Raw genomic sequence first — 16,185 nt, forward strand, 5'->3', positions numbered from 1 at the left:
CACCAGAGTGGGTAAAAATTTCACTGCGGTGTTTCAAGACTGAATTACTGAATACTGATTTCTTTAGAGACCAAAAAAAGGACTATTTCATTAATTACCTTGCCTTCACTTCCTGCAGGTCAGTGCACGCTGCTTGGTAACGCTGTTCCAGATCAGTCTTCTCTTGATATAATTTCTGGCGCTGTAAATTACTATTTTCAGCCTCTATGGTCAGCTGCTGGACACGGGCCTCCAGTTCTTTGACCATCTGGTTCTAAAAGAATAGATTATTGTTAAGAAACGACAGAAATAAATTTGTGCACACGCTTGATGTTATGCACCAGCCTAAAGCAACTAGGTTCTTTGGTGATCTAAAGACACAACAGATAGACTAGCAAAGCTGTCATCAGTCATGACAGGAAGTTTTATAATGTTCTAAAAACCTAAAATAGACATGTTTGAAATAAAGTAGAAATGTGTGACCTCTTCCCCCAAACTTGTACTTACATTCTATAAAGTAAGTCTTTTGTACTAAGAAGCAAAGCAAATATTTCAAAGAAAAAAAGACATGGAAAATAATGTCCTGAGCTCTTTCATTACCAGCATGACCAGCATTGACACATGTACATTTTGCAATGCATGTCAGAAAAATGAAACTCCGGGCCACTATCAGAAATGTGGGTATGATTTGCTTAATTTTTATGCTTAAAAAGGACTACAGAAGTTGGTTGGTCTAATAAGGAATTTCATGATATTTGTATACATGTTTAAGCAGGTCAGATAATATCTGTAACCTTTAAAGTGTTATGGAATCCAATTAATTCAATCTATATATTTTACTGACATTAAATGTTTTATATAAAAAAATCTAATCATTAAAATAAAAGCATTACCCATGCATATGCCTAATAACAGCTCATTCTTGTAGTCAGTCTCTTATGGTATTACTTCCAAAGGAATAATGTGATATGGAAATAGGTAAGGACACTTTTTTCATATATAAGCTACACAAGCATGTATATTTACATATAAAAATGAAGTGTTGGATTGAAAGATTTAAGATATATTGATAAGATATATGCTACAGATGGGAGGAATATTAAGAACACTGACTTCTTAGCATAAATGTTATAATAATATTTAACCCTTTCAATAAGCCTTTAAATCATTCTACAGACATTTATAACCAGGAATCCTGGTTTTCTCTGTTTAATAAATGCAAATTCACTAGAACACCCCCCCCCCAAATTCTCTGATTAAAAAACTCAAAATCTGCAATTAAAATGAAATGCCACCATATACATAGGTATCAATTGAACACAATGTTTTACTGATCTATTTACCATTTTAGGAAGCCTACCAGTGCCTCAGTCATTATAAATCAAATATATTCTAAATATCTATATATTTTGGTATTTGATTTTGGGTTTTATAACATGGAAAATCAGAGCTCCCCCTGCCCCCTTTGCTCACTGGGACACAGTTCCAGGCCCCTCACTCCCCAACCATACCCTCCCAGCCCTGCTAATGCCCCTCACTCCCCACCCACAGACCCCTACCCCCCAGCCCAACCAGAGAGGGCCCTCAGCTGCCAGGTCTACAGGGCCAGGGGCTAGGTCTGCAGCCCCCTGCCGCCCACAGCAGCACCCAAGTCCCGACTGACGCATGTGGCACCTGCCTCGGAGCCTGGCTTCTCCTCCCCCATGACTAGCATGGCCATGGTACACAAAAAACCCAGATCCCTGCTAATAACACACGCATTACCATCTCCCCTTTTTAATTAATAAATGTGAGTATAAGAAAAGGGGGTGGGGGAAGAGAGGAAAAAAACACATACTGCCCAAGGGAACAAGACAAGTCAGCATAGCACCAGAAGCAGAACACATGTGTTCCCATCCCTCTATGCTGTCTCACCGTAGCTTAATATTTCCTTCTAATGATCCCTTCCCAATTACCTTACAAACAGATACTGAACAGTTTGATAGTAAAAAACATTTTCAGAAAACATAACACATCACATGAAAACAACAGCTGACTCCAAAAAATAAATAACAAACAACTCTTTTCTACCTTATTATTTCCTAAATGCATGTTAATGTGTAAGGAAGTGAGAAAAGAATTGCTCAGTAGGATAAGATGAGAAAAATAAGACACAGATGCCTTGTAGGATGTACAATCATAGTTATTTTTAAGTCAACAATGGTTTGGAAGCAAGGGGAAGTGGAAGAATATTTTCACCCTATTAAAGGAAAGTAAAAACTCCATCGGTCAAGTCAAGTTAGTTGAGTAATACTTAAATATGCCTGAAGTGGTGTCTGACACACTCATGCAAGCAGAATTGTATTACTCAAACTTTGAAAAGCAGCTTAAAATATTTTCTGAAACAGGCTACATAAACCCACTCTCTGTACCAATAGAAAGCCAGCTGCAGAGTATGGTTTGTTCAGACAACAAAGAAAGGTGTGTATTTTACTTTTAAGTTATAGGATTTGTCATGTACCAAGTGAAGATTGCTATCCTGTTTTTGATAAACATCAGCTTCAGACATCCTGTACCCAAAAGATTGAGCCATGTGATAAAATAAGGAGGATATACCACAATTTGCCAGCTGCGGTATATTTGGCAAAACATAATTTCAGCTTAAATAGCCAAAGCAAGAAATGTCTTCAGAGACAATTTTCTGCTGAAATAGTAAGTGAGGCACTAGAAAACCAACTCCAAAGAAATTTCTATAATGCAATATAACTTTTTTAATATTGACATGAAACAATCTGCAGTATTGAACATTTTAGAACATAACAGTCATTTTAAATCAGGTATTTTTTTAATACAGTCCATGAAGATTAGTTATTTTATTATGTATGTAAAGTGACTTCATGAGAGGGATTCAGCAAGAAAGGATGCCTTTCATATTTGTCCACATGAAAACACAGCTATTTTTGCTATGCTTCTTAACTAAGGACCCTTCTACAAATATTGCTGAATCTACTTCGGTTGCTGTTGAGCTCTCCCCAAAGTGTCAGCATTCCCTCTAACGTGTGGTAGCTAGTGAACCCCTTTTTGAAATATGCACTGCATAACGTGGATCTTTAGACTTGCGCTACACAGCTGTTGCAACTGGACATACTCCTACAAGTAGCTGGAGTCTGCACCTGTGACTTGAAAAAAAGGCTGATTAGCTAATGTTCAGAGTAAGACCAGGTACCTCAAAGAAACAACTACCACTAATACTGATGAGCCACCCGCTATTATGATCAAACACAACTGAGGACCAAGGATACAATAATACAATGTATTCTGTGTAAACAATAAAGGTGCCCACAAAAAGCCAAAAAGCAGGATCACAACCTAAATCATTGGCAAAGCCAGCTTGATTCCTTCATTCCTACATTTTTCACATAAAAATCTGTATCCTCTTCAATTAGGGAACATGGTGGCAAAACAGTTAAAGCACTTTGCTACTCCCATGATGCAAGTTAAAGCCGTGCAGTGATCTCTGGCCTTAACCATGCCTTGTGTGCCCTAACCATGCTAGCCCAATGGGCCACTAGGCATATGAGGACCTTTGACCTCTGTTGCACTAATTTAAGTTCAGAATGATTCTACTGACTGATGGATTTAGACCATTAACTCATCCGTTAATCAATTATTTACACAGTGCATGTATCCTCACATACTTCTTCCCCCCTCCAAATATCCTCTTTTACACACACTGGCTAACAGACCATTGCTATGGATAATGGGAAGGTAAAGCCTATGATAAAGATAACTGAAAATGTGAGGCACAGAAGAGTGGGTAATAAAACTTGAAAAAAACAACTGGTGATGACAAAACACATGGTCCTACATTTCATATCAAAGCTTCCTTCACTTGAAGCCTAATTTAATATATTTTTATAAAGTATTTAACTAGTAATCCGCTGCTGCTTCCTTGCTTTACAATTATAATGACAAATCACAGACTTCATAACCACTGCTTTATGCCCTAAATTATCGTAAGTCTTTTTCCAGGAAACAAATACACATTTTATGGGGGAAAATATTTGTCAACACCATTAAACAAAAGTTATAGCATTCAGCCAATTCACTTCTTCATAATAAATGGCATTCTTGACAGTATGAACCTCTATGAAAAAGGAAAAGAATCTGAAACAACAGAAAAGAGAAACTAATTTCCAGTGACAGTCTAGTCTTTCATCTTAAGCCATGCCTTGAACTCTACCTTGTTTAATTATTAAATCAGGAGCTGCTCAGCAAGATCTGTCTCGTTTTGATGGTTCTTAAATTCAATGCTGCTGACAGACTGTGTCCATTTTCCCCCATATTTACTGTTACCTCTGACAAGGTCTGAATGCTAATTTTTAAATTCAACATTCATTAATAACAGAATAAAGTTTTTTATCTGACATTGGTCTTTAGCTCATTCAAGTTATCACTCTTCTTTGTCTTCTCTTAATGGAAAGTACAACGTACCACCTTGGGAGCAACTCCCTGGTTTTAGCTAACAATTTTTTACTTTATAAACTATATACACAATAGATGTACTGCAAAGGTGTCACTACTACATTGTACTATTTTGTATTTTAACAATATACAGTGGAGTCCACCCTAAAGTTTAAGATAGGGAATGAAGAATGAATCGTTTTCTTAGAGTATGCTAACACATATGTTACTGAGGGTTAGTTACCTACTGCTTCTTTCTTCAGATGATTTTCTACCACCACTAGACTTAACAAAAAGAAAAAAAGAAACAAAAAGTGTCAACTGTGTGTAGGCTTCAACACTTTGGGGAAGGCATTATCACTGATGCCAAAGTCAGTACCCCCTGAAAAGCAGCAGCAGTACCTTCCACACATGTGGCTCTCAACATCTGAGACGTGGTTATAAAAATACCACTCTGATTATAGATATCAGACGTAGGTATTTTAACCCTTCATTTGTGAGAGGAGGCCTGAAAAAGATTAAACTGGAGGGCAAAGTCCAAGTATCAATGGAGGTATGCCTTCCTGATGCTATTAATAAAAACCTGAAAGTCTGTTCTGTTTCATCATCCTGATCATCCTTGAAAGAGTATTCCCCCAAAATGAAAAAAAATCAAAACAAAACAAAACCCCAGGATTTCCTAACAAGCTAGTCCATGAAAAAGGCATTAAATCAGGTAGAGTTTTTTTATGTGTATTTTAAAGATAACGGTAGCTATAACAACTGGATACATCTTTTTAATGAAGTATAAATCTAAACAGTTAATTAACAGGTTTGGTGGTTTTTTTGTCTGGACCAGAAACTGAGTAACACTTGGCATTCTTTGACTATACACATATGTATCTTCATAAAATGGTTTGAAGTACTGTATACTTCAGTTACCATTTATGTTAGACACAAATTCCTGCTTAGATTAACTGCCAGAACATTGTCCTTCACTGGATGATGGACAGCGACAAGAGTGAGACGATTCTTCAGAAGTTAAATTGCTTCTCAACCAAGGGATTTAATAAAGTCACCTACACTGTTGATAAATGTAATGTCACAGTGTATTGTCTGTCAACACTCAAACCATTTTCCCTTTAGGCAAGAAAGGAAAGCCTTAAAAGCAAAATAAGTTCCCTTTAGCTCTAAAGACATTGGAATATTCATATTTTCACAAGTTTTCACAGATACTGTAGAGCCAGTTGAGGAGAAAAATGAAAATGCTGGGGACAATGGCAGGCAGCAGAACTCAGCGATGCACTGTGTTTTTCTAATTCTCAAAGGCTTGCTGATTTGAGGCAGTTCGACTTCATGGCACAGGAAAATCAACGGAGCTGTTCCCGAGAGAGAAACAAGTGAACTAGTTACATTTGGTGATAAATTGATGGCTCATCAGCATGTCCTTAAGTGTAATGTTTAACTAGAAAAAAGTGAAAAAAGCACTCCAGGAATGGAAAGTCAATTTTTCAATGTTTCTGTAAACATCTACCACCGAATCAGTGTAAAAAAAATAACTCTAAGAAGACGACTCTTCATTTGGAAGCATCAGCATATTAAAAATAAGCCCTACGTCAGAAACAAGCAACCTTTTACTTGCCATGGGTTCGAATAACCTGGCTCTGGTCCACTGAAGGCCAAGTGGCTTTGGCAGAGGACTTCCCCAAGCTCATGCTGGGGTCAGGCGGCTAGGAGCTGCACCTGCACTGTTGCGGCATCTCCCAGACCCCAGCTGGGGCATGAGCACAGTACCCAGCTGCTGGGGAGCTGTGCGGGGCCTGGGTATCTGCAGACTAAATCCATACTGCCAATGCTTCTCCCCATTCCCCCTTCCCACTACAGCGGTGGTGTGAGCACAGATGAAAGCCCCCTTGATCGCAGCACAGCTCCCCACTGACTGGAAGCTGTGCTCATGCTGCACCTGGGAAATGGGAGAGTGGTGGAAAAGCAACAGCAGTGATAGCATGGATGTAGGTGGCAGATGCCTGGTCCAGGTGCAGTTCCCCACTCACTGGGAGCTGAGTTGACACACCAGTCAGGGAGCTGGGGGCTGGGAGAAACAGCTGTAATGCACATGTAGGTCCCACTGTGTGGCCCTGGCATGGCTGCAAAAAAAGTCTCCCACCAGTGACATATCACTGAAACCACTTGACCCATGTCAGACCAAAGCTGGGACACTGGGGAGAAGTGTTAGCAGTGTGGGTACGGCAAAAGCTGCCTGGGCCCTGGCACAACTCCTCGATGCCCAGCTCAGGAATGGGCATGAGCCTGAGGCGCAGGCAACACCCTTCAGCTCCACAGGCAGGATCCATTGACCAGATGTGTCCGACCCCTGCCCTACACAGATGTTTAAAAAGAAAATACAGGAGAACCAGAAGACAAATTCAACAATGCTTCGTCTCCACTGAGACAGCCCTGGTGTAATTCCCTGTCCTTCTTCACATTCTCCGGCTAAATATTCTGCTCCAGATAAAAAAAAAAGATACCATCTAATTCATGATGGAAAAGTGCTGATGGATTTCAATGAATTTCATGCAGTCTTTATGTTGTAAGGAATATATTCGGGATTCTGGACTCTCAGAGATGAAGTCTCTCAAATAATACTTCCTGAGCAATGATCCAGCTATTTTTATACTCCCTGCATAAGCTGGGCTTCTCATTATGTATCTTTTGGATAAGAAAAAATCCGAATGGTGAAAGCATAACAAGCATTTAATTTATTGTCTATTACAGTCAAGTAATTCATAAAAATTTTCTTAAGGATACATGTACACAAAGTCCCTGGCATAAAGCACTAATAACATGTCTTGCCCACACATGCACTAAATAAATAAGAAACTGAAAGAGAGTATGGTCATCTTCATGGGACAACAAGCAGAAGCTGAGCAATGAGATGCTCAAGACTTTCATGGATTTAAACTACTGAACATCCTTTCTGGGCCTAGCCACAGAAGCAATAAAATTGGAAACTAACAGAAACAGCTCAGCATTCTGGACGAGGATCAGCAACAGATAGAGAATAGTTGTCTGAGTAAAAAAATCAATGACAGGAAATATTTTCAGAAGACATTTGCAATCTATATTCTGGCTCTTTTTCCAATTAAAAAAGAAGTTAATGGCAAAAATAAATCAGGCTGTCTATTGTAATGAAATGGTCACCTCAGTTACATTTCTCATGAACAAATATTGGCAAACAAGCCTACCACAGACTATACAGCTGTAGGGAGTCTCAGCATAAAAGCCAAGGACAGACCTCTGCTTTCTCATCCTCACTCCTAAAGATCTCTACAGAGCAGAGACACATTGGTGGTTATAGGATGGGATAGGATGGGTTCCCAACCAAGAACAAGACAGTCTGCTCTGCAGTTTCCTCAGCCGTTTTTCCCCTAACGACATAAAAGGAACCATTCCAACAAAGGAACTCCAGCCCATGCAAACTCACAACTAACTGGCCTTGCCTTCCCACCCTTGGGGGGAACTCTGGGGTCAGTGTCACCCAAGGGTCTTCCATCAGACTTCCCTGCCCCTCCCTCTAGTTAGGACCAGCTGCTGGTCTTTAAAAGGGAAGACTGACTAAGGCTGGAGAAGCTTGCAATGCAGCCAACCATAGTGCGCCGGATTTTATCTGCCAGTGCTACCAACACAATTCTAAAGCCATAAAATTGATTTTAATTTCATTTTTCACTGTAAGAAGCAGGGAAATAAAATTCAGATATTTCTAATTGGACCTTGTGGGGGAAAAAATGCATTACTCAGACTCTGGAACCAAAATAGTGCTACTGCTATTATTCCTTTGCAGAAGAAATTTTATAGTATTCCAGCATGATAGCATAGTATCTGAAACATTTTTCTGCAATACTTACGCACATTTTTGCAGAGGGACAAAACACAAATAAGTCTTTTCAGTCCTGCTTTCCTTATGCACTGTTTTAAGAAATCAAACATGTCAGTATCCAGAGATGTATGAAGCCTGAAGGCTGCAACAAATATTTGTAGTCCTTATCAATTCGCAAAAAACTTACAGTTGCCTTTATCTGTGCTAAGTACTCTGCCTCCATTTTACTAAGACGTGCATTTGTGTCCTCCAGCAGTTCTTGGATATTTTCTGTGTGTTTCTTCTGAATGTCAAACTTTTCCTTCTCCATTTCTGCCACAGCATTGTGAAGCTATGTTTAAAAAAATGTTACCAGGTTATTCACTGATTTAAAAGACTGTACAGCTGGCATTTTTTAACTTGAGAATAAAACCAGGTCATTTTTCCATTCATCATTAAATGGTAATAAAATTTATTGTACCAATATTCTGGAATTTGAAGGAAGAAATAATAATAATATAAAAAAAGAGTAATGCTTAGGAAAAGCAAAGAAATATAGTCACATGTTCTACAGTTCATTTTGTGATATTCTGTTTATGTTTAACATTTAAACTGATCATCACTTTTCATGTGGAGACTTCTTAATTTATTACTATAGAAACATTTTGTTCCCCTGAGCTGTTTTCTTTACTTTAATTATCCCCATGTCTAAAATTTATGTGGTTTGAAACTTAGAAATACCCACTTACCTTTCTAGGTTAGAAGCTTTAAAACTAAATAATACAAACACAAAAAGTTACCTAAAGAGAAATAATCTTATGTCTAACTAACCCGACCCAGATTGGCAACTTGATGATACAACTTTACTGTTTGTCACTTAAGCTGACAAGCTCTTTGCATTCAGGATGATGACCTACCAAAAGAATATGCAATGATGCACAAATGGACAACACTGCAAGCATTCTCTGCATGCCAACGTATTCCAATTTTTATAATTAAATACAAATACCACTCAAAAGTCTCTCTCTTTAGCGAACAGGCTAGTGAAAAAGCAAAACTGGGTCATTCTTCTTATGTGGTGCCTGAATACAAGCTAATAATTTTGAACAAATGATTACTATCATAGGCCAAAATATGCAGTATTGTGTAATCACCATTTCATAGTCTTTGCTGTATGCTGTGAAATCTTCCCCAAAATGGTTAGAATGAAAAAAAAATCTGCAGCATAAAAATCAGTGTTTCTCAGCTCTAGAATTTTTTCTGAAAAGAACATTTTAGAAATAATCTTACAATAGAAATATAAAGTACCAATCTCAGCTCTCGGGGATGTAAAAACGGTTTTAAAAAAGTTAAAAGATTAACACACAGCAAAAATTTATCAATCTTTCAATTTTTATTATTGGAATGAAGCAGGGTATTATTAAAAGGTTATAAATTCATCTTCTTGATTAAAAACTGGGCCATATTAAAAAAAATCAGAAAATGTTATCGATGACATGTATTATTTTGAAGGACAATCATTATTATTTGAATCAACCCAGGTTTTTGGCTCCAAATCATACTGGATATACAGACTCTGTGGTTTCACAACAGAGCATCACCAAAATGAGCCCAGTGTTTTGTGAACAACTTGACTTGTGCACAAAAAAGGATGGTGATGACATATGTAAGCAAAGATCAGTGTTTATACTAAGGAAAAATGGGCTGAAGGGACAAAGTAAAATTAAAAGTAAAATCATAAAAACGCTTTACCCGTCCATTTTTATTATACTGTGAAAGTTATACTATTAATCCTTTTTCAGAGGTAACATGACTTTTCATATTGCCCGTTTGTTTTGTAGATGAAAATATTTTGTTTGTTTTATTATTTGCATAATGGTATCAACTGATGACAATGACAGCTTTGGGACTAGCACCTGCTAGTTAATGGTTCATGCAGAGTAAGAATGACAACCTCAAGGTCAGGGTATTGTTTTTCTAAAAAAAAGAAACATAAGCATTCTTTCTTCAAGTTCTTTGATACAGTGAAAAACATTTATGAACAATCTCCCTGGTGACAGTTAAAAAATAACAAGGCCCTTTGTTCATAGGTATAGGCTCCAAGAAGTAAATGAACACCACACCTATAAGGGAGGTGCTATGCACTTTCAGCAACCTTTTCTTTTTCAAATGGCTTATCTGAATATCTTTCAATATTCTAGAGCCCTATTGTGATAGATGCCTTTCAATATCCATTAGTGCTGCCTTAAATTGAAAAGTGAATTGTTATATATATTTTTATTTGCATGTCTGTATACACCTATTTATTCAAGAGAGTCATTGTGGCAGTGAGAAGCAACAGTTCACCACATTAAAATTCCAAACCAGTTAAAAGGGGAACAAGAAGAATCCGAAGGACACCTTTAATGGCTCCTAGAGGTAGATCGACTGTCAAAAGGGTGACACAGAAACAAAGGACAGCCTGCAAAAAGACTGGCATTTAGTCAGCTGCTCTTGAGGGTGACATCTCTATATAGCATTTTCAGCTCAGAGACAGGATGTAATGGTCACAGGTACAAAATGAAATAATAAATTCGGCACAGGCTCAAATTTACCCAGATCTCTTGTGTGACAAGTCTGCAAGTTAAAACTAGCAAATTACACTCCAGAAAGGAAAAAAATAATACAAGGAAATAACTTCAAAAGTGATATATTTCCTTTTTATTTTTTAATGAATTGTTATCAAATTGATGAAATATACATTTGATCTTTCTATATTTTTACTGACAGAGGTCTTCAGACTTAAAAAAAAAATAACGTGTTGTTCATTACCCTTTTTTCCCACTCGTTGTTCAAAGAATCTGTGCTTTGCTCACACAACTTCTTTAATTCCACAATCTGCTTTTCCTTTGCTTCTCTGACAACTTGTGACTCGCGAACAAGGGTCTGAACTGTCATAAAATAAGAAAATCAATATACCAATTCAACAAATGCCATTAGGATTCTTATGATGTTGGCAACATGCAATCAGATAACTCCAGTCTTTTAGCTAACCCTACTTTCTAATAATTTCCTGCTCTTAATAACATTTTGTGCCTGAGACAGTATGTGTGTGCATGCATGTATACTTCCTTACAAATGTTTTATTTCAATTCTATGCCATAAAGTTGAACATTTAAATATGAGATGTTCTTGCAACTTTACTTTTTACTTACCTTTTAATCAAGATTTGGCACAATGAATATTTTTAAACTTAGAAGAATGGCAGAAAGATAACAGGAAGTTTACATGGAGTTTTTACGTAGTTTTAGACCAGGGGCAGGCAACATTTTTTGGCCGGAATGCCGAAAAAACCACAATGTCTATCTTTGCTGCGGTTACATGGCAAGATTAACTGCATATTAGTATATTTAATAATCATAAATGTTGCCTTTGTTGTTGTGTATTCCTTTTTTATTGAGCATGTTGCAATGAGAGAGAAAAAAGAGACAAATAAAACAAAGAGGAGAGAGAGAGAAAGAGAAAGAAAAAGGAGAGCAAAGAAAGAACCAGACACACACACGCACAGAGAGAACCACGTGCACAAACACAGAGAACCAGAACAGCCACATACACACACGCATCCAGAACCAGACACATGTGTGCGCACACAGATGCACAGAACCAGACAGAAGCAGACAAACCCACAGAACCAGATGCACAGGCTCATGAAGCCAGGCTCCTGGGCCACTGGACAAACTCTGACCCAACCATGCCCTGCTCCTGCTACAGCCCCTGCACTTCCCCAGGGAGCCAGCCCCCAGGCTGCAGCACAGCTGGCTGAGGCCCCGGCCCAGAGCCTGCCCATCAGCCCAACCATCCACCCACCCCGCACAGCTAAGCCTGCAAAAGGTGCGGCGCTCCTGGCAAGGCCCAGCGCCAACCTCATTCTGGCGGGGGACTGGGCTGGGCTCGGAGTGGGTGGGAGTCAGACGGGCTCAACTGCAAGCACTGCTGCAAGCAGACCAGCCTCCATGGCTGGCAGCAGCTATCAGAGCCTGGGCTGGCTGCAGCCAGGAGGCTGCAAACAGCTGCTCCGGGCTCCAGCATCAGCTCCATACTGGTGGGTCCATGAGCACCTCGGAGCAGACAGGGTCTGAGGCAGCACAGCCTTCCCGCTGTCCACTCTGAGGTGCATCTGCAGTCGCCACCAGCATGGAGCTGATGCCAGGGCTGTGGAGCCTGGTACATCTGTTTGCAGCCTGCCTACTCCCTGCTGCAGCTGCCCAGAGCCCAGGCTGGCTACAAACAGCTGCACCGGGCTCCGCAGCCCAGTCATCAGCTCTGTGCCAGCAGTGGGGGAGAGGCCCGGGGCTGCACTGCCTCAGGCTGCTCCCTCACCGTCCGCTCAGAGGCACATGTGCACCTGCCAGTGCGGAGGCTAATGCCGGAGCCCAGAGCAGATGTTTGCAACCTCACGGCTGCAACAGGCCCAGGCTCTGGGTATCTGCTGCCAACCACGGAGGCTGGTTTGCTTGCAGCAGGGCTTCGTGGCTGGCAGCAGCTGCCTAGAACCCAGGCTGGTAGCGGCGTGCCACGCAAAATGGCCTTGCGTGCCATGCTCGGCACACGTGCTGGTGGTTGCTGACCCTTGTTTTAGACAGTCTTCAAACAACGTTGAGACTGTTTTTGTGGTATTTCTACCCTCTAAATAATTACGAAGAGCTAAACTCAACAATATGATGTTGGGCTAAACTCACTGCTCTCCTGGAAACAGCAGCGTAGAGTGCTATGGATAAACATCCATACCTAAATGAAAAAATTAGGGTCAGCATTCAAATTCAAAGGAAACTGAACATGAAGACCAGTATTTGTTCAGTCATTAAAGGATACAGAATCACCAAAGTGGAATGCCACTCTTAACGTCACCTTTCTTCTCCAGCTTTCTAATAGTCTCTTCAGCTTCATTCTGTTTAGTTTTGTAAAGAGTCTTCAGTACTTCAATTTCATTGTTCTTTCTATCCAGAATCTATAATAGAAATTCATAAATTTAAACCTGTGAAACACAACCTACAACCAACATGCAATATAATATATGCAGATACCTAAGAATGGAAGAGGAGGTTTTTTATATAGAAACAGGTAGCCTTCAAGAGATTCTTCTGCCTCTCAGAAATAATTAACATAAAAAGTATTATATTTTCCATAGCAAACAACTGTAGTGTCAAAGAATAGTTTTAAATGGGAAGCAGGAAGCAGCATATGAAGTAGGGAGCAACAAACGTTAATGTAAATGACCTTAGCATGAACAAAGTGAAGAGAAAGAGAAAAAATGTTACGCAAAGGATTGTCCCTGAAAATAATGATTTTTTCTTTCCGTTATCAAAAACCCTTCACCAACTATATCCAGATTTTTTAAATACAAAGGTTGAGAGACAGACAATGTTCTTTGGATAGATGTGATCTCTTTTATTAGACCAACTAAATATTTAGTGATATCTTTTATTAGACAATCTAACAACTACTTAGTTGGTCTAATAGAGGATATCGCATCAACCCAAAGAACCTTCTCTGCCTGCATCCTTAGACCAACACAGCTGCAACCAACCACCCTAAAGGTTCTGAGAGTAACTCCAAACATATTGCTAAATATTCAACAAATCCCTTTGGGACCTCAGGGAAAGGTGGGGGAATCCATTAACACAGTGAAGACAATAGTGAGAGAAAAATCAAGAACTGAAACCTAGGCATTCATTTGATAAGCATTTTAAAATAGGGTAATAGGAAAGTAGGGCTGGAAGGTACCTCAAAAGTCATCCAGTCCACCCCCTGCTCAACGCAGCATCATCCCTGACCAAATCTTCCTGGCCGAGTGTCTAACTTACTTCTGAAAGTTTCCAGGCATGGAGATTCCACAACATTGCTAGGTATCTTGTTCCAATGCCTGACCACCCTCAGATTCAGAGAGTTCCTCTTAAATCTCCAACCTAAATTTCCTCTACTGCAGGTTGAATCCATTGCTTCTAGTCCTGTCCCCTACGCCCACAGAGAAAAGCCCATCGCCATCTTCTCTATAATTATCTTTAGGTATTTGAAGACTGTTACCAAATCTCGCCCTCAGTTTTATCTTCTCTATACTAAATAACCTTATCTCTTTTAGCTTTTTTCTCCTAAGTCAGGTTTCCCATGCTCCTGATCATTTTTGATGCTCTCCATTGGATTCTTTCCAATTTGGCCACCTCCTTCTTAAAGTGGGGGGCCCAAATGTGGACACAGCACTCCAAGTGAGGCCTTGCCAGCATGGTAGAGTCACTTCCCTTGATTTGCAGGTGACACTCCTTCTAATACAACTTGGTATATCATTGACCTTTTTTTGCAACAAGACCACACCCATACTCAGTTTATAGTGCATTGCCATGGTTTTCAACATTTTGTAGACTCAAGGCTCCCTTCAATATACTCAAGGCACCCCTCGGAAAATGCCAGCTTGTAGCTTTCACTTTTTTTTAACTACAGAAACATACTTTTTTTCCTGAAGTCAAAGTGGGCACTTATGAGGATGTGGGATTAAATTATATTCTTCATGTATCACTATAATATATAATATATTATTTCTTGTGGTGCACACAATTCTATTAAAATATTAGTTTGTCTTCTTTTTATTTCATTTTTTACTGCACCATACAGTTTAATTAGAAGCATCTCAAATTTTCAATAAGTTTCAGAAATATATAAAAAGAAGTTCTGCTTTATTCCACATTTGTATGATGGCAAATGACAATCTGTTCCATGCATTATACAAATATACTTATCACCAAGCTTCTAGAAAACAAGTGAATTTATAGTACTCTACTATGATTATTGCATAAATAAAAATACAATTTGCATATTTCTTGTACATATGGTTACAGTTTATATTTTAATATTATGAACTTAATGTTTATCTTCATGCTATAAATATTTTATACCAATGCCCAAAAAAATCTCATGTCATCAGAGGTGTCCACCTCCAAATAAAATACTACTCCCACCTACTTGAAATGGTCTATACCTTTAAATACTATGATGCTATTTAACCATCTCTAAAACACCCCCATCATGATAAAACAAACTTCAAAAGATGAAATCTTAACAGCAGTTCGAAAAAGACAACTAAGCAAATGAGAAAGCATCTCAGCTATTCCTTATTCTCACAAAGATGTTTCCTTTAGATTCTCATCTTGGCAAGCTAGTTACACTTGCAAGCACTGAGAACAGATGACCCAAATATGCACCTGACCAAATATTAACTTCCTTTTAAGGATGCTTTGATGTGTCATAGTGTTGTGTCAACTGACTTCCTCCAAGTCTCTGACTCAGTTTTGAGGGGGGAAAAAACAACAACAAAAAAAGGGGACATTGTAACACTAAACCTAAATTAGAAAAAATTCTTGTGAATCTGATCCTTTAAGATACTGAGCATTTGACTCTCACTAAGTCCATGAAAATAAAGCATGATTAGGACTTTGCAAGAACCACGTAGGACCTTGCAGGATTTGACCCCACGTGTTAAACACTTGGCACCAAGATAAACAGTATTGGTTGAGAGTCTTTCCTTTAAACTGTTTCCAAAATGGTGTTTTGTAGTATAAGATCAAATTCAATCTAATATAATTGGATTACCTAATTATACAACTGTAAAAAAAAATGCAGATGTAAGACCAAGTGTTATTACTGTACTATATGAACACACACTGAAAAACTCACTTAAACTATTAAAATAAAAGAAGATTTTTAACTTAAAAAGTTTAACAACTTCTGATAAGAGCTAATGAATAGAAATGTACATACAGAATTCAGAAAAGCTGGAATTTGGAGAAAAATAAGAAGATGGCCTTTAATTAACAATAAAGTAATAGGATTAAGTTTCACCATGAGATGAAGTTTGATTCTTTTTCACATTCAACAGAAATTGTTAGATTGTAAAAGCA

At 38.7% G+C, this 16,185-nt stretch overlaps 1 protein-coding gene across 2 annotated transcripts in view; it reads right to left on the reverse strand.

Annotated features, from left to right (window-relative positions):
* Positions 1–16,185, reverse strand: part of CEP112 (centrosomal protein 112) — a 275,736-nt gene that overhangs the window by 184,573 nt on the left and 74,978 nt on the right. For both annotated transcript variants that reach the window (XM_019542365.1, XM_019542364.1), the window contains 4 exons: positions 13,145–13,244; positions 11,069–11,187; positions 8,466–8,609; positions 99–253 (listed from right to left, as the gene is read on the reverse strand). In XM_019542365.1, coding sequence (XP_019397910.1) covers positions 99–253; positions 8,466–8,609; positions 11,069–11,187; positions 13,145–13,244 — 518 coding nt within the window. The remainder of the gene's footprint in view (positions 1–98; positions 254–8,465; positions 8,610–11,068; positions 11,188–13,144; positions 13,245–16,185) is intronic.

This window comes from Crocodylus porosus, unplaced genomic scaffold, assembly GCF_001723895.1.
Source record: "Crocodylus porosus isolate Cpor-Errol unplaced genomic scaffold, CroPor_comp1, whole genome shotgun sequence".
Classification (NCBI taxonomy): domain Eukaryota; kingdom Metazoa; phylum Chordata; order Crocodylia; family Crocodylidae; genus Crocodylus; species Crocodylus porosus.